The sequence below is a fragment of the Schistocerca serialis genome, chromosome 5 (assembly GCF_023864345.2).
Source record: "Schistocerca serialis cubense isolate TAMUIC-IGC-003099 chromosome 5, iqSchSeri2.2, whole genome shotgun sequence".
NCBI classification, from domain to species: domain Eukaryota; kingdom Metazoa; phylum Arthropoda; class Insecta; order Orthoptera; family Acrididae; genus Schistocerca; species Schistocerca serialis.
This window is the reverse complement of record NC_064642.1, coordinates 244,613,806-244,639,799: the sequence shown is the minus strand read 5'-3', so window position 1 is coordinate 244,639,799 and position 25,994 is coordinate 244,613,806. Positions and strand designations below refer to the sequence as shown.

Here is a 25,994-nt window from a genome sequence, read left to right as displayed (position 1 = left end):
TAAATAAAAATTATTAACGTATAACTGTGGTTCTGACATTTGTGTGGTATTACAAGTGGCCAGATCACTGGCAGGTTAAAGGCCCACCCAATCAGCATAAGGTGGACTAGGAGCTGAATAGCATCCATTTTCATTTAACAGCTGTGCAGCCATATCCAAGAGGGAGGAAATATTCAACAGCAATACCAGCAATGCTACCCACATGTTATGCCTCAGCATCACGATCATTACCTTGCTGTGAGTGTCTGACTGGGTCCAACTGACACAGCAACTGTCTAGCAAATTCCTGGATCAGAACTCTCCTATCACATTGTGAGTTATCAACTATGAAAGTTTGCAGTGCACACTCAACAGCCTGCCATATAGATTTCTTTGACAAAGAGACACCACTCGGCACACCAAATCTGGTGTCTCTCCCACCTCAAATAGATCCAGGAATAGCAGGGTGTGGTACCATATTGTTCACAGTAGATACGTGCTGTAGCCTCGCAAGTAATTCTTCCATCATGTGGTGTATCCCTGGATCACCCTACATGCATGTAATATTTTATTTTTATTTTTATTTATTTACTTATTTATTTTACATATAATTCCTTCCCTGGAAGCAAAAGAGGGCTTAGGAAGAGCCAAATGCTCTTTTGTACCTTAGCTTCCTTAAGCATTATGTCGTTAGGACTTTTTTTATCATGGGTCAGAGGGGACAACTGAAACCCCAACATTTGCCTTTTAGCCAACAAAAAACATCTGTGTGGAAATTGATCAATATGGTAATTTGAGTGTTTCCATCTGTGGAAACAAGACATTATTACAAGCATACATTCGTTTCCTTTGGGTACTTGTAATAGCTGCAGTTTGAATGAATGACATCCTGCACTGATGTGCACCCCTTTTTTGTGGATAATACAGACCTGAGTTCCATCTGATGGAAACTACCTGATGCAACATCCCTCAACTGATGAATAAGTATCTACAAAATCACTTGTACATAGTAGCAGCTTGTGCACCAAAATTAAATGCAGTCAAACAAGCATTGAAAACTGCAAGCGTGTGGATTTTACTCACTGCCACTGTGGACCACTGTTGAGCTTCACAGGCCACTATCCAGCAGTGCAGGACATCACACAAGCTGCTTCCAGATGGTCTCATCCACAGCATGCTCAGAGGAGCAGCTACGCATCCAGTGTTACTGGGCAAGGGCACCACACTCTGTACTGATATTTTGTATGCTACCAGTAGACGGACACTACATATGGTGAGCAACATTATATACTGTACTTACATAGAACTGAAGCTAAAACTCAATAATCTTTATTAACTACAGAATTCAAATATTTTAATATCAATTTTAATATCCATTTTCAGTGCAGTTCTTGGGGAACTGGAAGATGATAATAATGTGATGACATTCACCAGATACAGAAATAATTTCATCAAATTTTGTAAACTGATACTTAATGGAATTAATAAGTTACAAATTATTGTCAAGATTGTGATTTGTGTTAAAACTGAATCTATCACTGCAGGTGGCCAAATTATGTAGGTTGGAACTTCAATAGAGGCAACACAGCTGGGGAGACACTATGCAATGGAATCTAGTATTGTTGCTGATAGCACACATTGTTGACATACTTACCTTACCTCCGAGCAAATGGACTTGCCCGTCCCATGTCACCGGCGTGCACACAATCGAGGGAAACACAATCACCTGTGAGCGAGCAGTCTAACGTAATGGGGTCACTACATTTTTCTAACAGGAACAACAGAGTTGGATCAAGACTGAATGTGCCAGAGGTCGTACAGCACGACAGTGTCATCAAGGTCTTCAAGAGGCATGTGGGGAATCGACATAACAGTGGCACTTTGGGTAAAAACCTTCAATGAAGGTTGGCAAACTATGGCAGACATGCATCGGGCAGGTCGTCCTAGCGTTTCTGAAGAAGAAGTGCATGCTGTTGCCGTGTTAGTGGACAGTGATCGACGGCATATGATTCGTAAGCTCACCCACGAAACCGGATTAGTGCATATGACTGTGCTTCACATCCTAAGGGAATGCCTGGGCATGCGAAAAATTGCATCACAATGGGTTCCGCATGACTTGAGGGAAATGCAGAAATGGATGCGTTATGATGCTGCTCAGACACACTTGGACTGCTATGAGTGCAAAAGAGAGGCTTTCTTACACCGTATCGTAACACTGGATGAGACATGGGCCACATCGTACAAGCCAAAACTGAAATGCTAATCCAATAAATGGTGTCATTATAGGTTGCCGCGAAAGTCAAAAGTGCATCAGAGCCTCAGTATGGTGAAAGTTATGGTGATTCTGGTGTACGACTGTGATGGTGTAAACGTAACACGTTACATTCCTCCACAGAAGACTGTCAATGGACAGTATTACTGTTCATTTCTGGAGCATCACCTGTGACCAGCTTTGCAAAAGAAGCAGCAACACTTTCTGCGCAACCCACCCATCATTTTGCATGACAATGCACGGGCGCATACAGTGCAAGCCGTGGCTGCTCTGTTCGATCGACGGGACTGGGAGGTACTATACCATCCACCATACTCCCTGGACTTAAGTGCGTGTGACTTTGATTTGATTCCGAAGATGAAGGAACCACTTCATGGCAATTAATTCAGAACTATTCAAGAGATTCTAAGGCAGTAGACTGCTCCATTTGCACCATCAACAGAACAGGCTGTGCTAATGGTATCCTAAGCCTTCCACATTGCTGGCAACAGGCTCTACACAACGTTGGTGACTACTTTGAAGGACAGTAACAGGTGCAAACATGTAACTCCTTTGTATCGGTTGTGAATAAATAGTTGCCACTATTTAAGTTCCAAGCCTTGTATAAAAGCCGTTGTTGGTAAAAAGCCACCAGAATATGGCAACTGAACATCCCAGAGGAAAGCTTTCAGAACTCGCTACAAAGAGCTCTGAGTATGAAACTATTTTATTGACTACCTCCAACAAAGGGAGAAATCACCATCATAATAAAAGAAGAAAAATTAGAGCTTACACAGAAAGATTTGTTCATTTTTCCCATGTGCTTTTGAAGAGTGGTCGAGAAATAGTCTGAAAGTGGTTTCCTGAATGCTCTGTCATGAGCTTTAGTGTGACTTGCATAGCTGCCATGTAGATATAGTCATAAAAAGTGAGGCCACACTGTTCAGTCGAAAATTTTCCTCAAGTCCAGAGGTTTGAAGTAGAACTCGAGAAGAGCAATTGCCTGGCTTTTTTTTAGTTGGTCTTCAGGAGAATAACACTCTTTCTGCAATTGCCATAGTCAGCCTCCAGATCAAGTGGGCCTACACTTTAGGCACCAGGTCTGTAGAAGTTTATCTGTGTACTGAAACCTCAGAAGCTTATAAAAGTCTGCTTGTTTTCAATGAACAATCATTTTGATCATATTATTTCTTGCTACTGACATTAATTGACTTAGCTACATTAACCTGTTATACAATAATCAATGAATCAAGGGATTATTTGTGCAGCCACTCAGATAGTGCCATATGTCCTACTGCTGTCGTATAATTATTTGATGACATCTCTTTGCCTCTCATCATTATCTACTGCATTTCTTTATTGATCATGATATTTAATTTCTTAGTAACTGCGTAATGATTTCCAGATACATTCTGTGTCCTTGTGGACAACTAAACATTATTTGCAATCTATTTCAGTGTGGTTATACTTATCAAATAGGGATCTTCCTTGTACATGTAATTGAAAATTTCAGTGTATATGTTTATTTGAGTCTGAATATGTCCCTTATTTGAATACTGTTGTAAGCTCCCCACCTATCCTTTATTTCCACTGGTAGCTTTAATCATGTTGTTTGTGATTAATCTAAAGTCTGGAGTTAACTGCACATGTCAGCAGGAAATGGAGACTCTTACCAAGATCACATTCAGGACAGGAACGATCAGGTCAACAGGTTCCCTTTTTAACAGAAACAATATGTTTACAAATGACATCACACACTATATATCTTCCATATCATCTCTATTCGAGCACAAGTTTATCTCTCATGGCAATCTTTCAATCTGGTGCACTAACTTACATAACTTTCACTTGTAAAATGTTTTCTGATAAATTGCTTTGTTTATGAAACGTATGACCATTTTGTCAGCACAATATATTACAGAAGAAAAAAAATCACAATTCTGCAACAATACACATGCCGCGCAAAGGTGAGTGCACATTTGAGTGTCCTTGCATTATTATTACACCAACAAAGGTTTTACTTCATGCATTTATGGAGATTATAGGAATGTTTCTAGATTATACTAACCATGCGAAGAATCAACAGTATGGATGGCTCGGATGAGCAGTAGGCAATTTGTTTCCACATACTCCACAAATACAAGCAGAAGTTTCAGTGCAGTCTTCACAACCAGACGGAACTTGCTGGCAATCAGTGTGTACAGCCACTGAACTGTCTGATTGTGTTCCATAACACCGTTCATTCCATCTACATACAGCATAACCTGGCCCAAAGCTGGAAATAAAATAATAGCTTCAGTTAACTTGTAAATAAACTTTATTAAGTATGCAACAATCACTGCTACTTACTGATAACTTATTCCTTGTCTCTCAAACTTGTCAGTGGCACCTATTTGTGCAATTTATTGTAAATTGACAATCTTTGCTGGTGACACTATGATGTTTACTGATAATTAATCTGTGCAAAAGACTGTGTTCTACAACTTATGCTTTACACATTACTTGATCTTGAAGAAACATGGATAAATATTAAATCAACTTACTATGGTTATTTTCATCTCATTATGGCATATCAATTCATCTTTTGGGGAAATCAGCCACTGGCTAAAAAAGTACCATGTGCACAGAATTTAGTCATAAGAATCGTGAGTGGATTCCATCCTAGAACCCCATGCAAAAATCTTTCTATGGAACCTGAAATCCTCACACCTACAGTGCAATACATATCCTCCCGGAATGTTTCATAAAGAAAAAATTACCCCTCTTCAGATCCAATAGTATGTATTGGTGTCACGATATTACAAGAAAGGACAACATCCGCAATGAGCATATATACCTCTATTTGGTACAGAAGGGAATCCATTTTACTGACTGTAAGATATTTAATGACCTCCCTTCACACATTAATGTCTAGTGCATGATAAGCTTTCCCCACCCCCCCTAGCCCCAAATTCCCCCCATCACAAGGGTCATTCTACACTACAGAAGAATATCTGGACCATGATGTATAAAATCCATATTTGTGCACATGTTTATTTATTAATGTAGGCATATTTAAATACCTTATTTTTCTGTAATAAATCAAAGTGTACACACCTAATATGAAACTGACTAGAACTTTTTATGTAATACCACAGAATGTATTATAATAGCCACAACAAACTTGTAACAATAACTCATTTCATATCCTATTCACAACATGGATCACCGGGGCACAGAGCTCTGGAAAATGGACTAAAATGAGTAACATTTTCCTTTACTGCAGAAGATGTAATAAAGAAAAGCAAGAATGTTGTTTAATTAAACAGAAATGATTGATTTATAAATTGCATATAAATTACAAACATTTAAAAATTTCCTGACATTCAACAAAAACTGGACAAGCACACATTGTTCACAAAAGTTCTATCAGCTACTAGGGTCTTGTGGTTATAAGTACTGAATTGGCCATTATAGATCCAGTAAGTGATATTTGTATAAGTGAAATAGTGCTGAACTGGAGAAAGGAACCACAACAGTTATAACTTAAAACAGTAGGCAGACAAACTGAGTAGAATGGACTAAAAAATTGGGAAAGTTTACCTACATCATATGCAACAATAAAAATTTTTGTCTCTGTTCCAGAAACAGTTCAATTAGTAATTACAAAATGATAGACAGGAAGAATTTAAACACGGGGATAAAAAAATCTCTAAATATGTGTTCTGTCAAGGGCTAAAATTACACATTACACTCCAAAATAGATCTAAGGCACTCTACAAGAGTAAATAAAACTAACTGAAGGTATATAGTAAACTGCATGTTACACTTTAGAATACATTAATACAGGGTTTTTACCATTTTTTATTATCTGTAATTCTACAAGATTATCTGGGCCAAATGTACAAAGGTCATTGAATAAGTCACTACAAATATAGAAAAATGTGTGTGTGACATTTAGTGTGAACAGTATTAATTTCTTCTCATATTTTAGATCAATATCATATTTCTTGTGAAAGTACAAACACTGTTTTTACTTCCTATGCTACTTGGATCTTCTCATAAAAATCAGCTTCAGTAGAATTTACTCACCCCAAGATGGCCTACAAACTCGTAAGTGAAGTAGCACAATCCATTAAAAACTGATATTCACTTTCCCAGTTTCTAGCTTTTCCCTGTACTCCCTCCTGGTGCAGCTTCGAATGTTGCCTCTGTCCCCATAAGCCTACATGTTACCCTGGTCTCTGTGCTGGGTGTGGATGTCATCTACACTTCTGCTTTTCACACTGACATTTTCGTCTGTACTTCTCCTCTTTGATGACCTCCTTACCCCAGAAAATGAATTTTACTGTTGGATAACAACATAATTGTGGTTCACTCATTAAGGTGTATCTCCCATAATATTAGTCTTAGAAATGAGATCCAAGCATTGCATTCAAGGGTGCAGAATGATGTGCTGTTTAATACACAAGTGAGCACTGTAGCTCAAAAACTTCAGTTTATAGACATTTTAGACTAAATTTAGGTTGTTCAGTGTCCCAGGAGTGTGGAAAAGGCAGTGCTATATAAGACCAAGTCGATGGATACCAGTTTGGATGTTCTGCAGCACAGAACATGTGACTGTCCAATATGTGTGTTTGTGCAATCATTTCCAGGTGGCATCAAGGCCACTGCACTTGTGAATTTTCGAAAGGCTATCGTTTACAGGGTAGTGGTGACTTCACAGTAGTCAGTATTTGATTTAAATGAATACTTACTTATTTATCTTGGTCCTTCTGCACTTACTATTGACCTCTCATCCACACAGTCAACAGCTAGACACAAATGATACCAGAGCTTTGATTTCAAGCTAATAAGGATTCTATTACTCAGGTTGCTAATATGAAAAGGTTTCTGATCTGATCATGGCCACATGACGGGAATTAACAGACTCTGAATGCATGGGTCATTCCATTTTAAAAATTGCTAAGGAATTCGATACTCTTGAGATTGAAGGCGTCAAGAACGTGCTGAGAATACCAACTTTCAGGCATTACCTCTCACTGCGGGCAACACAGTGGCTGAAAGCCTTTATTTAACAACCAAGAGCAGTGGCATTTGTGTACAGTTGCCAGTACTAACAAGCAACACTGTATGAAATAACCACGGAAATCAACATGGGACATACGATGAATATATCCCTTAGGACAGCGTGGCGAAATTTTGCATTAGTTTACTGTGAGTGGAGTAGACTGATGGAGTGCCTTTCGTACAGCACGACATTGCCTGCTGCACCTCTCCTAGTCTCATGAGTCTAGGAACTGGATTATATGCATTTGCGTTTGCATTTGCATATTTGGCTCCTATTCACCGGTTGTTGCATATTTTAACTAAAACCTGACCTATAGCTGCGTGCAATCGCTAACCGAGAGGCCACTGCCTAGCGAAATCATTACAAAGGAGAAACAGGAACAGGCAGACAGAGTCAATGCTCCTGCTCCCGCGCCCCCTCCGCTGTCATGCCGTACACGTCGGCAACAATTAAAATACGCAAGTTTTTAGTCGCATATCCATTGTTTCAGTTTTGCTTTCATTTACTTGTACACAGTTGAACGTGTTTAAGACGTGTAGTGCGTAATGCGTTGAGCGCCATGCCACCTGAAAAAAGAAATGTCGTTTCGTGGATAGCTGAACATCCTGAAACATTTATATATAACGGAATTGTTTTATATTGTCAAGTTCTCGAGAAAACGTTTTGTGCAAAAAAGCTTCAAATAGACCAGATGTCAAGACAAGTATTCATATCGCAGGAATGCAGAAGAAAGGATCACGACAACAACTATTGATAACAGCAAGTTGCAATAGCGCAAATTTTTCCGAAGGCAACGAAAAAAGTCGGTTAACAAGGGTCTGTGTGAAGCTTTCATTGCAAGCAATATTCATTTTCACAAACTTACAACCCCTAACCTCAAAGGCTTCCTGCGCAAATATTGCTTAAATCAAAATACACCAAATGAATCAACATCGCGCAAAAATTACATACCGACGATCTACGTAAATGTTCTGAAAGAAATGCGCAATGAATTCAAGGACAGCATTATCGGGATTTCAGTTGACGAAACTACAGATACTTGTGGCCGTTACATCGCAAATTTAATTGTTGGTGCTTTAAAAGAAGAGCCTTCTTCCTATTTAGCGGCCTACAAAGAACTTGAAAAAGTAAATCATTCTACGATTAGATTTGTGAATGAGGGTATGAGAAAAATATTTCCAGAATCTTCTGCAGATGAAGGGGTGTTTGTGTTTATTTCGGATGCTGCTCCCTATATAATCAAAGCAGGAAATGCCCTCCTAGTATTTTATCTCAATCTGATTCATGTGACGTGCTTTGCTTATGGAGCACATCGCCTTGCTAAAGACGTACGTTCCACGTTTGTGAATGTAAATATTAATAGACTGATTTCATCAAGGTAGCTTTTAATCACTCCGGTATTAAAAAAGACATAGCTGTGATTAGCAATAATTTTTCCCATATATCTGCAAATATCATAAAGCTTGAAATTCAAGGTTTGGCCTTGAATGAATCTATTCACTTAATAAATAAAATTATTCTTGTGAGCTCCTTATTACTGGAGGTATTCCCAAGAAAACTTACAGGAAAGTTTGTAAACATTTTAAACAATAACCCAGGCTTTGAACCCTTGTGCCAAATTGATAGTTTTATTAATGGGATGGATGAACTTTTATCAGAAACAGCAAGTGCCAACATAGCGCCCAAATTCAAATACTACCCAGTTACCTCAGTTGATGTAGAACGGTCCTGTTCTGCTTATAAAAATGTTTTGAGTAAGTGAAGTCACAATCTTACTACCGAACGTTTGGAAGAGTACCTGGTCGTTTATGTTTACAATTGTAGAAAAATGTAAAATAAATTGTAAATGATGCTTTGGTCCAATAGCATTAATTAAAAGTCAATACTGTCCAAAAAATCATAAATGTATGTTTTTTTTTAAGTGTTACGGAGTTTTTGAGCGTGCCCCTCTGCGTGGGCTATATCTCGAAGTTGGCCCTGTAAATATCGATTGTTTCGCTGCGATTCACTCACATCGCATCCGCTAGTTACCGACAATAATAGCGAAGATGGAACAATTCTTGAAATACGGTATACGCCCCCATTTTGCAGATTTTTAGAAAATAATCCCAGAAGGCCCCCTTCTTAACTTCTACCAGAAAGGATTCAGAAAATGATATCAGCGTTCTAAATATGCCAATTTTTGCGTGGTCGGCGCTCTTCCTCGTAGTTGATATGCGCAGGTTCGACTTGAGAAGTAATCCACGCAATAACTAGCAAGTTTTTCTACTACTTAATCTTTAATATTTCGACCCTTTTAATGCATTTTAAACATTTTTCTTGCACATTTGCATGTATATTTTAAGATTTTTATGACGCATAAAATCCGGTCTCTACTCTTTACTATTTGTGGCCTGGTCAGATGAGTCCCAATTTCAGTTGGTAAGAGCTGATGGTAGGGTTCGAGTTTGGCACAGACCCCACAAAGCCAAGACCCAAGTTGTCAACAAGGCAATGTACAACCTGGTGATGGCTCCATAAGGTGTGGGCTGTGTTTATATGGAATGGAATGGGTCCTCTGGGACAACTGGAACGATCAATAAATATAAATGTTTATGTTCAGCTACTTGGACACCATTCAGCACTCGCCTTTCTATGGATGACAATGCGCCATGTCATCGTGCCACAAATGTTCATGATTGGTTCGAAGAATATCAAATGGTTGAAATGGCTCTGAGCACTATGGGATTCAACTTCTGAGGTCATTAGTCCCCTAGAACTTAGAACTAGTTAAACCTAGCTAACCTAAGGACATCACACACATCCATGCCCGAGGCAGGATTCGAACCTGCGACCGTAGCGGCCTCGCGGTTCCAGACTGCAGCGCCTATAACCGCGAAGAATATCCCGGGCAATTCGAGTGACTGATTTGGCTACCCAGATTGCCTAACATGAACCCCATTAAACATTTATGGAACATTTTTGAGAGGTCAGTTCATGCACAAAATCCTGCACCGGCAGCATTTTCGCAGTTATGGGCAGCTACAGACGCAACATGGCTGAATATTTCTTCAGGGGGCTTTCAATGACTTGTTGAGTCCATGCCATGTTGAGCTGCTGCAATATTCCGGGCAAAAGGAGGTCCAGTATGTTATTAGGAGGCATCCCATGACTTTTTGTCGTCTCATTTTATTTGTTTCTGTTTTATTGGAAATATTATGTCTTCCTTTACTGTTATTTCTCAAGATTACTGTTGATATATACAATATAACCCATAGTAATATAATGGATGCCAATATGGGATTGACTCACCTCTTAGGATGTAGTTTTGGTAATTCTGGTCTGCTTCGGAGCCAACTTTGATGAGGCATGCTAGGCCATCATTCTGAACAAATTCATGGACTAGGTCTTTGTCTTCCTAAACAAGAAATACAAAGCATTTTATTATCAGAGAAATTTACAGAAAATTTCCTGAAAAATTCTATGTACATTAAAAGGTTTCTCATTCACAAAACAGACAACAATGTGACAACTTTAGATGATGTAATAATACTCAGTGATGTGTGTTATTACAAACGGTAATAATGTGTTCTTCCATCGCTTCTTGATGCAACAATTTTGGATGAGAAGCTGTTTGTATTTCATAAATGTTGACTGTGTCCTATGTTAGTAGTACTATCAGGCAACCACAAGTTTTAATCAAACATACACTTCCATGTACCTACAAAATTGTGTCAAATCCATATAGGCTACACTGCACTGTAACCTGGAAAGAGCACTCCTTAATTAGCTATAATAAAATAAGAAGTATGTACAAAAAATACCAAAAGTAATTTTTTTAACCTGGTGGTACAACACAAAAACAGTCACCCACTGGTATTTAGTGCTTTAATAAATATTCATCTCCTAGAACCAGTTACGCGAAGCACATAACAGGATTCAACAAACTTAGCTGCTTTACAATTTGAATAACCTCCGTTCTTTTACTGGTATGAGCATTAATGAAGTAATGATCACAAACATGAGCACCTCCTGAATTTGTTATTACTGTTCTAGACGCTAACCAGCTGTTTCACATTTTGTTCTTCCAGAAGGGTTCAGGATTATCATCATTGCTCATCTCTACTTCCTTTTTTCATTGTTTGCAGCTGGTAATTTTAATAAGTCAGCTTTGCTGTAACTGCAGTGCCTCAGTCATAAAGTTTGATCTCTTGTTATAGCAGTTTGCCCATAGTCTTAAATTAGTCTATCACAGCTTAGATTATAACTTTACCTGTTTTATTGTATAATTCTACTCAGTGAGAGATATCCATGGATTTTGTTCATTCTATGTGAAGCAAGAAATACACAGAAAGTCCAGAAACAGATCAAGCTAAGGTGGCAAATATTGACAGGTGGCAATTGTTGACATGGGTCAATTATTGCCTTGGAATGCAAAGGTATTGGGCACCAGCCACAAAGGGCACAGTGTACTTGGGATCTACCCAGAAACCCTGCCATTGCTGCATTTCATACGCATATGACCTGGCCGGGTTGTCCCTGCATGAGGGTGAATAGCAGAGAGTGGAGGGTTTGTAAACCTCTGGGTGGAAGAAAAATGTGGGTACTACTTGCACATCATTTCTCTTACACCTCAGAAGCAAATACAAGGTGTTCCCCACTGCAGAAAGGGCATCTGAGCCAGTGTAATTGTTTGTTTATCCTGTGGATGGTCTTTCTGCGAAGCCCAGAAAAACCCGCAGGTGAGCATGTCAGTCATTGCCACCTCAAATGTTAGACAGGCAATGGCGATTCTTAGGAAAATAGCTGACACAATGAAAAGGAAGGCCAGTTTGCTCTCTGTATATTTTCTGAATGAAGTCTCTCTGTCAGTGTGTGTTAAATGCATCAAGCACAGCCCACTGCAGATCGTAAATAAGTTGGCACAAATTGTACCTACCACCCAGGCTTAGAAGCTGCCTTTAGATGGCCAACTGAACTGTGGAAAACTGCTCCTACATACCCCAGGGAGATGACTTTCCTGCCACTCCGAGTCTCCCTGCTGGCTCTACTACTTCGTGCTCCTGCGTACACCACACACAGCGATGACTTTCCCGCCATTCCAGGTCTTTCTATTGGCCTTCGTTCTTTCGTGTTTCTGCACACATCATATCCGACGACTTCACAGTCTGGAGAGAAAGACGTCACTGTGGCATGTGTAGGAGCACATAAGAAGGGGTTTGCTAATTACTGGGAGCTCCAATGTTAGGCGTGTTGTGATGCCGCTTAGGATGACAGCGTTCAGGGCTGGAAACAAAACCAATACGCACTTGATATGTTTGCTGGTGGGCCCCATCTGAGATGTGGCTGTTGAGCATACAGTGTGAAGCCCTCTGGAAGCTGTGCCCTAAATCGGCACCAGTGATGCCTGTCGCATGGGTTCTGAGGCCATCTTCAGTTCTTACGAGTGGCTGGTGAAGGTGGTGAAGACAGGTCGCCTAGCACACAGGGTGCAAGCGGAGCTCACAATCCACAGCATCTTTCTCAGAGGTGACTGGGGTCCTCAGGTTTGGAACCGAGTGGACGGTCTCAACCAAAGGTTTCATCGTCTCGTGGCAGTCTTGGTTGCAGATTTCTGGGCCTGCGTTATTGGGTGGGGATTTGTAGGACTCCCCTAGATAGGTCAGGGGTGCGATACACAAAGGAAGCAGCTACTCCAGTAGCAGAGAGCTTGTGGAGTGCACATGGTTGTTTTTAAGGCTAGGAAATAATTTAAGGTACTCTCATCAACAGTCACCTGTCGATACACATGTAAGTAAATCAGACTGCATCCAGAGACAGGACGGTTCACAGTAAAAATTTTATCAGTAAATCGCCAAAGTATTCGTAACAAACTTCCCGAATTTAGTGCCCTCCAGGAAAGTTCTCAACCTCAAATTATTCTTAGGTCAGAGAGCTGGCTAAAACCCGAAATAAGAAGCTCTTAAATGTGATTTTCACTCTGCAGCGGAGTGTGCGCTGATGTGAAACTTCCTGGCAGATTAAAACTGTGTGCCGGACCGAGACTCGAACTCGGGACCTTTACCTTTCGGGGGCAATTACTCTACCATCTGAGCTACCCAAGCACGACTCACGACCCGTCCTCACAACTTCAATTCTGCCAGTATCTCGTCTCCTACCTTCCAAACTTTACAGAAGCTCTTCTGCGCAGAAGAAGGTAGGAGACGAGATACTGGCAGAATTGAAGTTGTGAGGACAGGTCGTGAGTCGTGCTTGGGTAGCTCAGATGGTAGAGCAATTGCCCCCGAAAGGTAAAGGTCTCGAGTTCGAGTCTCGGTTCGGCACACAGTTTAATCTGCCAGTAAGTTTCATATCAGCGCACACTCCGCAGCAGAGTGAAAAATCTCATTCTGGAAACATCCCCTAGGCTGTGGCTAAGCCATGTCTCCGGAATATCCTTTCTTCCAGGAGTGCTAGTTCTTCAAGGTTCGCGGGAGAGCTTCTGTGAAGTCTGGAAGGTAGGAGACTAGGTACTGGCAGAATTGAAGCTGTGAGGACGGGTCGTGAGTCGTGCTTGCGTAACTCAGATAGTAGAGCACTTGCCCTCTAAAGGCAAAGGTCCCGATTTCGAGTCTCGGTCCGGCACACGGTTTTAATCTGTCAGTAAGTTTCATATCAGCGCACACTCCGTTGCAGAATGAAAATCTCATTCTCAAGACTGTCGTTGTTTTGTATATTCATAAATGATCTGGCAGATATGGAGAGCAGCAATCTTTGGATTTTCAGTGATGATGCTGTGGTGTACAGGAAGGTATCCAAGATAAATTACTGTACGTTGATTCAATATGACGTAGAAAAAATTTTTAGTTGGTTCTTAATGTAGAAAAATGTTAGTTAATGAGGATGAGTAGGAAAAACAAACCCTAATTTTCGGATACGTCATTAGTAGTGTCTTTCTTGCCACAGTCACGTCGTTTAAATATCTGGCTGTAGCGTTGCAAAGTGGTATAAAATGAGGATTGCGTTAGGGAAGGCGAATGTTCGACTTTGGTTTAGTGGGAGAATTTTAGGAATGTGTGGTTCATCTGTAAAGGAGACCGCATATAGGACGCTAGTGAGGCCTATTCTTGAGTACTGCTCGAGTGTTTGGGATCCGCACCAGATCAGATTGAAAGAATTGATTGAAGAAACTCAGAGGCGAGCTGCTAGACTGGTTATCGGTAGGTCGATCAACATGCAGTTGTTACAGATACGCCTCTTGGAGCCCAAGTAGGAATCCTTGGAGTGAAGAAGACATTCATTTCAAAGAACATTACTGAGAAAGTTTAGAGAACCAGCATTTGAAGCCGACTGTAGAATGATCCTACTGCTCCTAACATACATTTCGCACAGGGACCATGAAGATAAAGTAAGAGAAATTGGGGCTCAAACGGAGGCATGCAGATACTCGTTTTTCCCTCGCTCTATCTGCGAGTGGAACTGGAAAGGAAACAACTAGTCGTGTACAGGGTAACCTCCGCCACATCCCGTACGGTGGCTTTTAGAGTGTATATGTATATGTAGGTGTAGATGAGAGTGTGGAGTACTCAAAGAAGCGAAGAAATCAGCATGTAGCTACAAGTACCCAGAAGAAAGCAGGAACGATGTGTTATGCCATACTCGTGAGGAAGGTCAGTCACGGCTGCATCTTCTTGGCAAAGGCAGCGGCAACAGCCTCGGGTGCGGCCAGGGAGAAGACAGTGGCTGGATAACACATGAGTCCTGGCACTGTGTGAGTAAAGCCAACCATGGCTGCGGTTTCGCAGCATAGGTGCAGAGCATGGAGACAATGTTGGGTGTGTCTAGAGGGAACACAGACAGGAATCTCGGTGCCAAATAGTATGATGTGCCACCATCGTGAGGAAGGTCGGCTATGGCCGCACCTTCTTGGTGAAGGTACAGGGCTGTGGAAGCAGTGTCAGGCTCGTGGCCAGAGGAGGAGGGAACTGGGTGGTAGACGAGGTGTGGTGCAGTGGGAACAAAGGCATGCTCTTGGCGCCAAATGATTTGTCCTGCGCTGTGTCACCCTTGTGTGGAAGGCCGGCCATGGACGCATCTTCATGGTGAAGGTGCAAAGCTGCCGGCCAATATTAGGCACAACTGAGAGAACGGCAGCAGTTGGGCAGGATAGCTGTGTGAGATGACACCTATTGTTGCAGCTTGTAGACTTCATCATCCTTATCACCAACTTAAGACTAGTGCCACTCTTTGAGTAGAGTCCCATGTCAGCAACGTGCAGAGTAGTGGAACCATCATCAACAGGTACGGGTAGAAGAGGGTGATGGCCACGTGGTCGACGAGACTAGATAGTATCCCGAGCGGCAAGCTCATTGCAACAATTGATTAATTCCCAAGCACCATGAAAGTGACACTTTATTAACACGGCACAGGTAGAAAAAAAGTTCCCTATAAAGTAGCTTCTGAATGCTGCAACTGAACGGGATCCTTCTGACATGGTAATGTGACGTAGCCAAGAGTCTGCAGTGATCTGGGTGGCTCGTGACGCTAGTCCGCCGTGAAGTGTGTCGTGATGGTTAACTGAGGCACCGAGTTCGGGATATTCCAGCGTTGGACGGGCAAAGCCTCCAAAAGCGATGACTAGGCATAGGCGTGGCTCGCCGAGCACATGACACCAGGTGCAATGTAGACCTTGCGATGGCAACGCCGCTCTCGGCGCTGCGAGTGCTGTTGAACTACGCTGGTGCCTGCTAGAGGTCGGCATGTCAACTGGTGTGTTAGGATTTGTATGCAGTAAAGTTTCCGTAACACGCGGTGTACTAGCGGCGCTCGGCTCTCGACTGAAGGAGCGCCTGCGGCACGAGAGCAGGCTACCCGCTCGTTGCGAGCGTTGTGCCGGAAGCAGAAGTGACCGGCATACGTCCAGATATATGACGAAGTAGCTAAAAAGGTTCCGAAAATCAGTTTTCGTGTTCATGAGTTGTGTCTTGTGTAAATGCAGCAACAGAGGATCGACGTTTGTTGCAGGGACTGGCAGTTGACCATCAACGTAGGTGTTCGATGAAATGATTGACGATAAAGTACTGGGAACAGTAATTACCGTAAATGCACTCCAAGGAAAAAAAAAAGGGTTACCACGAAGGAATTACTCGAATGGGGTGGAAATCGGTAGATGTGATGTACATGTACAGAAAAAACAAATGATTACAGTTTCAGAAAAAGTGGATGATTTGTTCAAGAGAAAGAGCTTCATAAATTGAACAGATCAGTAAAGCGATGGTCCACCTCTGGCCCTTATGCAAGCATTTATTCGGCTCAGCATTGATTGATATAGCTGATGGATGTTCTCCTGAATGATATCGTGACAAATTCTGTCTAACTGGCTCGATATATCATCAAAATCCCGAGATTGTTGGAGCACCCTGCCGATAATACCCCAAATGTTCTCGTTTGAGGAGAGATCTGGCGAACAAGCTGGCCAGGTGGGGTTTGGAAAGCATGAAAACAAAGAGTAGAAACTCTCACCGTTTGCGGGTGGGCACTATTTTGTTCAAATTTAAGCCGAGAATGGCTTGCCATTAAGGGCAACAAAACGGGGCTTAGAAAATCGTCGACATACCGCTGTACTGTAAGTGTGACGCGAATGACAACCAAAGGGGTCCTGCTCTGAAAAGAAATGGCAGCGCAGACCATTATTCCTCGTTCTCGGGCCGTATGGCAGGCGACGATCATGTTGGTATCCCGCCACTGTCCGCGATGTCTCTAGATACGTCTTCGGTCTGGAATCTCAATAACTGGAGTGGAATTGTCTTCAGTGATCATTCACGCTTTGAAATGAGCCCAAATGACCAGTGAAGATGTGTCTGGAGACGCTCTAAGGTGCCATGTCTTTTCGTAGTAAGATCCCTTTGGTGCCTCGGGTATGGATGTGTGTGATGTCCTTACCTTAGTTGGGTTTAAGTAGTTCTAAGTCTAGGGGACTGATGACCTCCGATGTTAAGTCCCATAGTGCTTACAGCCATCTCAACCATTTTTTCTAGTGTTTGTCTTTGCCAAATCCTACCTTGGCCAGCAAGGTCGCCGAATCTCTCCCCAGTTGAGAAAGTTTGGATTATTATGGGCAGGACCCTCGGGATTTGGACGATCTAACGTGCCAATTACACAGAATTTGGCACATCCATCAACCCTATCGATAAATGGGAAGCCGAATAACTGCTTGCACAAGGGCCAGAGGTGGACCAATGCGTTACTGACTTGATCAATTTGTGAAGCTCGTCCCCTTGAATAAATAATCCATTTTTTTTTTTTGAAATTTTAATAATTAGTTTGTCTGTACGTGTACATTACATCTACCGGTTTCCGTCCCATTTGGATAATCCCTTCGTGCTGCTTTTTTCCTTACAGTTTACGTAGCAATATGTGTCCGGAGCGCTCTAGAGGGGAACTGAGACATAAAACTAATTGTGGAAAAAGCAGATGCACAGTTGAGATTTACGGGAAATATCCAAAGAAAATTACATTCGTCTGCAAAAGAGATAGCTTGAATACTGCTCATCAGTCAGGTAGGATTGTTATTGTTGTGGTGTTCAGTCCAGAGACCGGTTTGATGCAGCTCTCCATGCTACTCTATTCTGTGCAAGCTCCATCTCCCAGTACCTACTGCAACCTACATCCTTCTGAATCTGTTTAGTGTATTCATCTCTTGGTCTCCCTCTACGATTTTTACCCTCCACGCTTCCCTCCAATACTAAATTGGTCACCCCTTGGTGCCTCAGAATATGTCCTATCAACCGATCCCTTCTTCTAGTCTCTTTGTGCCACAAATTTCTCTTCTACCCAATTCTATTCAATACCTCTTCATTAGTTATGTTATCTACCCATCTAATCTTCCACATTCTTCTGTAGCACCACATTTCGAAAGCTTGTACTCTCTTACTGTCTAAACTATTTATCGTCCACGTTTCACTTCCATACATGGCTACACTCCATACAAATACTTCCAAAAACGACTTCCTGACGCTTAAATCTATACTCGGTGTTAACAAATTTCTCTTCCTCAGAAACGCTTTCCTTGCCATTGCCAGTCTACATTTTATATCCTCTCTACTTCGACCATCATCAGTTATTTTGCTCCCCAAATAGCAAAACTTCTTTACTACTTTCAGTGTTTCATTTCCTAATCTAATTTTCTCAGCATCATCCGACTTAATTCGACTACATTCTATTATCCTCGTTTTGCTGTTGTTGATGTTCATCTTATATCCTCCTTTCAAGACACTGTCCATTCCGTTCAGCTGCTCTTCCAGGTCCTTTGCTGTCTCTGACAGAATTACAGTGTCATCGGCGAGCCTCAAAGTTTTTCTTTCTTCTCCATGGATTTTAATTCCTACTCCGAATTTTTCTTTTGTTTCCTTTACTGCTTGCTCAATACACAGATTGAATAACATCGGGGATAGGCTACATCCCTGTCTCACTCCCTTCCCAACCACTGGTCCAAAAGGTAAGATTAAGAAGAAGAAATAGATAAGATCCAACAAAGAACGGCGCATTTCCTTATGCTATTGTTTAGTCGGTGACAGTTCGTTACGGAGACACTCAACGACTTGAAAACCAGAGCTCATATTGATATTTTCCGGCAGTCGTTCTTCCAATGCACCAGCAGCAAAGGAAAAGAAGGGCAATGATGATGAAACCCCTGCACATCGAGAGTTATCATGTGGAATGCAGACGTGGATGCAGATGAAAATAATTCTCACATACTGTACTGTGGACATGAAAGGAAGAAAGCAAGATTAGGGTTCAACAGCCCGTGATGACGAGGTCATTAGTGGCAGAACACATGCTCGGAATGGGGATGGAAATCGGATACCACATTTCACAGGAATCATCCTGCAATTTCCTTGAGCGGTTTAGAGAAATGTCAAACAACCTAAATCTGGATGATCTAGTGGACGTCTGAACCGCCGGCCTCCTGAATAAGAGTCCAACGTTTGTCTAATTTCTGCCTTAGCCGCCTCCCTCGATTGTGCGGTCCGCGGCTTTGCTTGCCCCGGCAGTACTCGGTACATCTTGACTTTTGCTTCTCGGCAAAGCTCGTCATTTCATTTAGCACTGGAGGCGACATTTTCTTACAGCATTGTGTGCGGCTTATTGTGACCGACATGACAATTTTCTGTTTATCTTTTGCTATTTGTTCGTGGTGTAAATCATTTATTGCAGGGAAAAGCTGCACGGTCATCAACAGTAACTGTTCTTTCGAGAATAAGTTACTGTCTTCGTATATATAGTTAAAGGCTACCCAGCCATTGACCTTCGTCTGTGCGAATGCGCACAGGTTGCCCAAACTCTCACGGGAATCGCCAAAGCGTGCGCGAGTAATGAGTGGGTGGGCAAATGTCTATAAGGTACAATACATATGTAGAATTGTGGACAGTTGGGAATGTGAGTCTCACGGGAAGCGTGCAAGGGATAAGTCCCTGCAGTCGCGCGATTTATGTGTGTCCTCGGTGGCTCAGATGGATAGAGCGTCTGCTATGTAAGCAGGAGATCCCGGGTTCGAGTCCCGGTCGGGACACACATTTTCAGCTGTCCACATCGAGGTATATCAACAACACCTGTCGGCAGCTGAGGTTGTCAGTTAGTCATCATTTATTCCAAAGAATTTAAAGATTTAGCTGACGATGAAAGATAACGATGGACATACGGTGTATATGGGATTCATTGTTCTGTACGATAAGAAGCACTTTTGTGTTAAATATGCAGGCATAGAATACGCGATAGAATTGGTGGTGTGAATAGCAAAATTTTCGAATCGCTCCCATTATTAGATTGTCAGTTTCAATATATTTTCATGGAAATGAACGAAGATTGTGGAGATATCAGATATTACTGCAATGTACGAGGGCTACTCAGAAAGTAAGGTCCGATCGGTCGCGAAATGGAAACCTCTGTGAAAATCAAATTTTTTTATTTGCAACAGTTAGCTATACCTTCCAGCTACTTCTCTAGTAGTCGCCGTTCCGAATTCAACATCTGTCGTAGAACTTATTAACTTTCCAGTACCCTCGTCAGCCACTTGTGCTTTCCGCCAGTTCTCGGCACTGGTTGTGCCAAAATGTTTCTGATGATAGCAGGCAAGAAAAGTTTTTCCCACACACTGTGCACAGATTACGTGACTCACCTGGAAGATCTGCTTCAGTGAGAAAAGGGCGCGCCGCAGTTCACGTCCCTCCGAGTTGAGGAGTTTTTCTGAAATGAAGGCGAAACAGAAAGTAATAATTCGACACTTTAATTTTTCACTAGCACTACTGGAATGAAACATTGTTGTATACTGTGTTTCTGTATTCTCAAGGCGGGCCAACAGAAAATAATAGCAACATTAACATTTATTCTCCTGTTTCACTGTATGGAATAAGTACGGTAGACATCAGTTCAATCCGTGTTGCAGCCTGTAAACAGACAGCTGGCTCCATGGCTTATGGAGTCACTCATTAAATGCAACGGTGGCGAGCAAAGTCACATTAGTTTAAGAACGGTATCTGGCTTATATTATTTAATCTTTTGGTCCATATGTATTTCACTTATGACACAAAAGTAGCTGATGGAACTGTTGTGAACGAGCGATAAATAAAACCCTTCCAGAACTCTAAAGTTGCGACAAATGAAATCCTTCCAGAGCTCGAAAGTTGCGTTAAACAATTTACCACAAAACTCCGCAAAGTATTATACCTATTTCAAAGCAAACAAAAATTTATTTTACAGAACGAAATGGACCCACGCTAAATGTACAATAGGGGCTGCCTCTGTAGTTATCATAAATTTCGCACGGCTGAAGTACATCCAGAATATTCTCAATTGTCTTTTCCGAAGTCTCTGCTAAACAATTCAGCAGGAACAGAACAATATATTTTCCTTCCTGCGTCCATCATAGGCAGGTTGAGAAATCCATAAACATGTGAATTCATCGTATACAACATTCGTCCAGCAGCTGTCAAATATTGTATTTATTTATTTAGAATCTTGTGTATTCAATCAGCGAGAAATTTGCTTGGATGGAGGGCAAGTAAAAAAAATTACAAACATTGTTACATAGACTGCTACAGCGCAAAGTGAAATATAATGAAGTGAATATATCAGACACAAATTACGATATGAGATACAATATACTAAACTGTTAAATCGTAACAATATAGTAAAATATTTTAGCGCACATTATAATCATAATATTACTAAAAATGAATATAACATGAGCAAATAAAACAGATTAACATACAATTAAAAGGAAGTGTAAGAGTTGCAAAATAAAGTATATTCGGAATATTTACTGACAGTTAAGAGATTCTTAATAATTACCACTACACAATTAAAAAATATACTCGCATCGAACTGTTCACGGTTAACACACCCATACCAGAAAACAAATTTCCTGAGTACTAAGCTATTGCAGATAGAAAATAATTGCAGATTTATCAACAATTTAGAAAAAATATTGTTCTAAGTTACTTATACTTCCGAAATATAGACAGATTTTGTTGCTAGAACTGTTTGAATTCTTAAGATTCACTGCCAGCATGTTTAATTTAAGGAGGGAGAGAATCGAACACTTTTGTCTGGTTTATAGCACCATGCTAAGTTTTTTAGTTTATAACGCAGGCCAAGCATTCTTCTTGCTTTATGATTGCGATATAATTTGTTTTATTTGTACAGGAAGAGATTCTTGCAGTTCCACGCAAATAAACTGTAATAAGATGTAAGTCTGCATGTGTATGCGTGAACTTGAAGGGCTGCTAGTTGCCGCGAAAAATGAGATGGAACTACTGAAACTGCAACCACGTGAGCAGTTGCACCACCTGGCAAAAAGTTTTAACATTCTTTCAGTTTAGGTAAATGGAATACAGCAGATGACATGTATTTGGTGAGCTCTCAGTCGGTCGCGTTCGTATCGAAACTTTCAAAATATTTGCTGATCATTTCAGCAAACGCTGAAACTGCTACTTTCGCCCCCGCAGCGTTGGCTCGACCCGCCCAGCCGAGGTGTGTTGCGTGTTGCGTGGGTGTGGGGGGTCGTGAAAGCGTCCAACGGCGCATCGCGCACACTGGTCGCCAATTCACGAATTTAGGTCGACAAAGCAACTTCAGCACAAAATGTTAGTTTCTCTTCGGTCCATACGGAGATTCAGCAGTTAAGTATGATATGTTTATAGTTCCAAGGCGAAGAAATGTTCTTCAATCCTGTAACAATTTTCTGTAACTTCAAAGCCGATAACGAAAAGGATATCTGATTTTGTAAGTTGGTTTCCCACTTATGCTAGACCCAGTTTTGTATTAACTCCACCCACTGGCTGTGTCATGGTTCAGATTTTTTTCTTTCACAGTTTATTCTAGGGTGGCTTATTACATTGTGATGGGCACGGTACAGCACAGTTTATAGTCTGCTGTATGCTATAGTTACTTTTCTTTAAAACATTAATGTACACTTTGTACAAAAGTAAGGCTTCGCCGCCTCTCCCTAACTGTTGTCCGACAGAAACAACTGACACACAATGCACAGAAAGCAGCATGGTATGACTCAGTCAGACACACGCAGCTCTGTAACATGCTAGTCACAAAGGTGGAGCGGCAATCGAGGCACTGGACAACCATAGCCACGAGGGCGATTTAGAGCCTTAAAAGCACGGCGGGCTCCACCGTTGCGACAGAATGCCTTGCTTTACGGAGTAGAAAATTGCTTGCGTCAAGATAAGTGTTTTTTGCCAGATGTTTGAACGCCAAAAGAAACAAGATTCCCAAGAAATTAAACAATAAATTTTGGTCCCAATTTTTATACTCAAATGAAGGGTGGGAAATGGACATATGGGATATCAAATTAACCAGTATGAAGTCTAGTTTTGCAAAAAAAGGTTTAACTGATTGAAAGTAATCAGCATAATTAAGAAACCCTTAATTCACTAGGAACCGAAGGAAATTTTTGTACCAATTTTCATAGACAGAGGAAGAATGGGAAACGGGGTATCAAAGTAACCAACGTAATGTCTAGCTTCGGGAAAAAAATTAATCCGAGCAATTCAGAAAAACTTACTAGTGGTTTGAGGGAAAATTACATTATGGGGTTTTATGTGAATTTTCAAAGCCAAACGAAGAGTAGTAATACGACAAAATGGGGTGTCAAATTAGCCTGCCTGAGGCAGCACTCAGTCGGAAGTTAGATGGCTTGTGCGTAAGAAGAATCGGCAGAGCAATCAGAGGCAGATGGCTGGTTCAAATGGCTCTGAGCACTATGGGACTTAACTTCTGAGGTCATGAATCCCCTAGAACTTAGAACTACTTAAACCTAACTAACCTAAGGGCATCACACACATCCATGCCCGAGGCAGGATTCGAACCTGCGCGCGGTTCCAGACTGTAGCGCCTAGAATGGCTCGGCCACATCGGCCGGCTCAGGGGCAGAGTCCCGATCACTCATTAGAGTGAAGATTAAACGGTAAGCAAAGGCCAGGTCACAGGGATGACAATCAATATATACGATACTCGAGACGCTGCGAGAATCAAACACCAAATGCCTGCAACTTTTTTATCTCTTTTCCCCAATTTCGATTTGTCAGGTGGGTTGTGATGTCTCTCTGTAAATGTCCATGATCATCCAATCTCGTTAAAGTATCTCGATACGGAATTTATGCCACTGCTGATGCTGCACTGCCTAAGTCACTAAATTGTTTTATCGCCCATCGAAGATCGCCAATGTTGCGTAACTTCGTATCTCAATGTCGATGGCGGCCGGTGTTGTACACCATCCGCACTCAGAAGTACTGATTATGTCTTTTTGTATGGTTAGCGATCTTAACAATCTAAATCTCAAAGATCACTAATGCCTCAACCAGCATGATTATTTTTGTCAATTTGTTCTTAGCTGTGCGCACCTTCTTCCTGATGTCGACCATTTTATTCAGTACGTTCCGTCTGCTCAGGTACGTCAGACCTGCTATGAATTCTGTCATAGCTTTTTCTGATTTCTGTCCGTGGCTGTACGTCGCACTTTTTCTGTGAACCGCTCTGTCATTCGATACGACCGAGGCGTAATACGTCTTCCGCTCTGTTGTCATTCGTCCTTATCGATCGTCGCTCATCGGTTAAGGGTTTGATTTTTCCCGTCGGGAGTCTCGAGCTGCACAAGTCGGCTCAAGCTGTTCAGTCGTGCCTTCCTCTGCAGTTATTTTCCCCTTCTGGTTACTATTTGTAGGTGATCCAGCGGGTTTAATTCTTTTTGGAACTCACTATATCCCTTTAAGATGCTGTATGACATTTGACACCTGTGCATTTTGCCAGAGCATCCTCTGAGTTCAGTGCATGTAGCCACATTTCACACAACGTGCTGGAAACCAGCAATAGTTTGTTATCTGAGTCCAAAGCTGGCGACATTAGCAATGTGCGGGTTCATTGCGACAAACATAGTGCTCCACTCGTATCTTCGTGCGTAGTGTATATCTAACGTCGTATATGGTATCGAATTTTGTGTCTTTGGCACTACATCATTTTCCTTCCTGCTCTTCAGCTCCTTGCACAGCTTGACATTGTTGGAGCAGTGATAAATCACTATGGGTGGGTTTTTAGTTTCAGTTTGTTTAAGTGATTCTTGATTGCCAGCTGTCTGCACCGGTTTCTCGCCTCTAGCTGCTCGTATCTGTTGCTGGTTTCAGTTTTTGTCTTCTTCCACTACTCTCATTGTTCGTATGTTGATGGTATTCGTCTTTGTGTCTCCTCGTTGTCATTTGCCCTGTATTTTCACTGCCTCTTCTGTTGAGCTGTTTGCAGTGTCGTGATTTTCAGTGGCTGGTGGTTGTCCCTCATCCTCTTCTTCTGAAGACGAAGTTGTATTGTCCTCCAGTAAACTCTGACGTATTATTGTGTAGCTCCCCTCCCCATGTTGTTATCGTATCCGATGCCTCACCATACGAGCTCCTTTGCCGTCCGTGAACTACCAAAGGAATGTTTCGATGTCTCCAGCAGCTACGTGCACTGTGAACGCAGCCAGTGCTCCAGCCTGACTGAGGACCGCGTACTTTTCTTTATGGAGGAATGTGGGTTGTTCGAGAGTGTGACTCTTTGCAGCCATATGTAGATCTGCTTCAATTATTGCATGGGTACGGGAGGAGGGGGATAATGTACATCTCCTCAACTGGGAAGGTATTTGGAGGGGATTGTTAGGGACATTTCCGGTATTCACGATATAGCCACTGGAAATCTCCGAAAATACTTGCCAGAACAGCTGGTACTACCAATTTGATATACTAGCCTTCCCGCTCGTTCATCAGCTTTCATTTTTTCCTCTCGTCGACTGTCATCAGAGTTCTTTCTTCTCTGACGACCTCTACTGTCTGCTCTCTACTACGGTTGACGATCTTTGGACTTTCCTCGCTCCAGGTGTCGTGGGCGGCCTTGTTTGGGAGGATGCCGACGTCACACTGACGTGCGCTTTGGTTTGCATCGCGCATGACTATCTGTTACCGCTGGTGCGCTTCCCGCAATAGACGGCAGGCAGCTTCCATTTCGGCTGGAGGTCATGGTCGGCCTTGTACACAGCTCTGGGCGGGAGATTTGCCCAGGTCACGTGGTGCCGACGGCGTGGCTTGGAGTTCACGTAAAGGTCGATGGCGCCCTGTCCCCGCAACTACAAGAGTAACAACTGTTAAGCTGGGGTCTTCAGATGTTATAAAAAAAATGGAAATACCAATGTGAATGTCTTTAAGGCGGTGCTGTGCCACC

The 25,994-nt window shown here is 41.9% G+C and overlaps 1 protein-coding gene and 1 non-coding gene across 6 annotated transcripts in view; one reads left to right on the top strand and one right to left on the bottom strand.

Moving 5' to 3' along the window:
- Window positions 1-25,994, bottom strand: part of LOC126481662 (FH1/FH2 domain-containing protein 3) — a 650,693-nt gene that overhangs the window by 141,015 nt on the left and 483,684 nt on the right. For all 5 annotated transcript variants that reach the window (XM_050105589.1, XM_050105590.1, XM_050105587.1 and 2 more), the window contains 3 exons: window positions 20,416-20,483; window positions 10,572-10,677; window positions 4,299-4,505 (listed from right to left, as the gene is read on the bottom strand). In XM_050105589.1, the coding sequence (XP_049961546.1) occupies window positions 4,299-4,505; window positions 10,572-10,677; window positions 20,416-20,483 (381 nt within the window). The remainder of the gene's footprint in view (window positions 1-4,298; window positions 4,506-10,571; window positions 10,678-20,415; window positions 20,484-25,994) is intronic.
- Window positions 19,735-19,809, top strand: Trnat-ugu (transfer RNA threonine (anticodon UGU)). Its single transcript has one exon. It is a non-coding gene; the product is annotated as a tRNA-Thr (tRNA).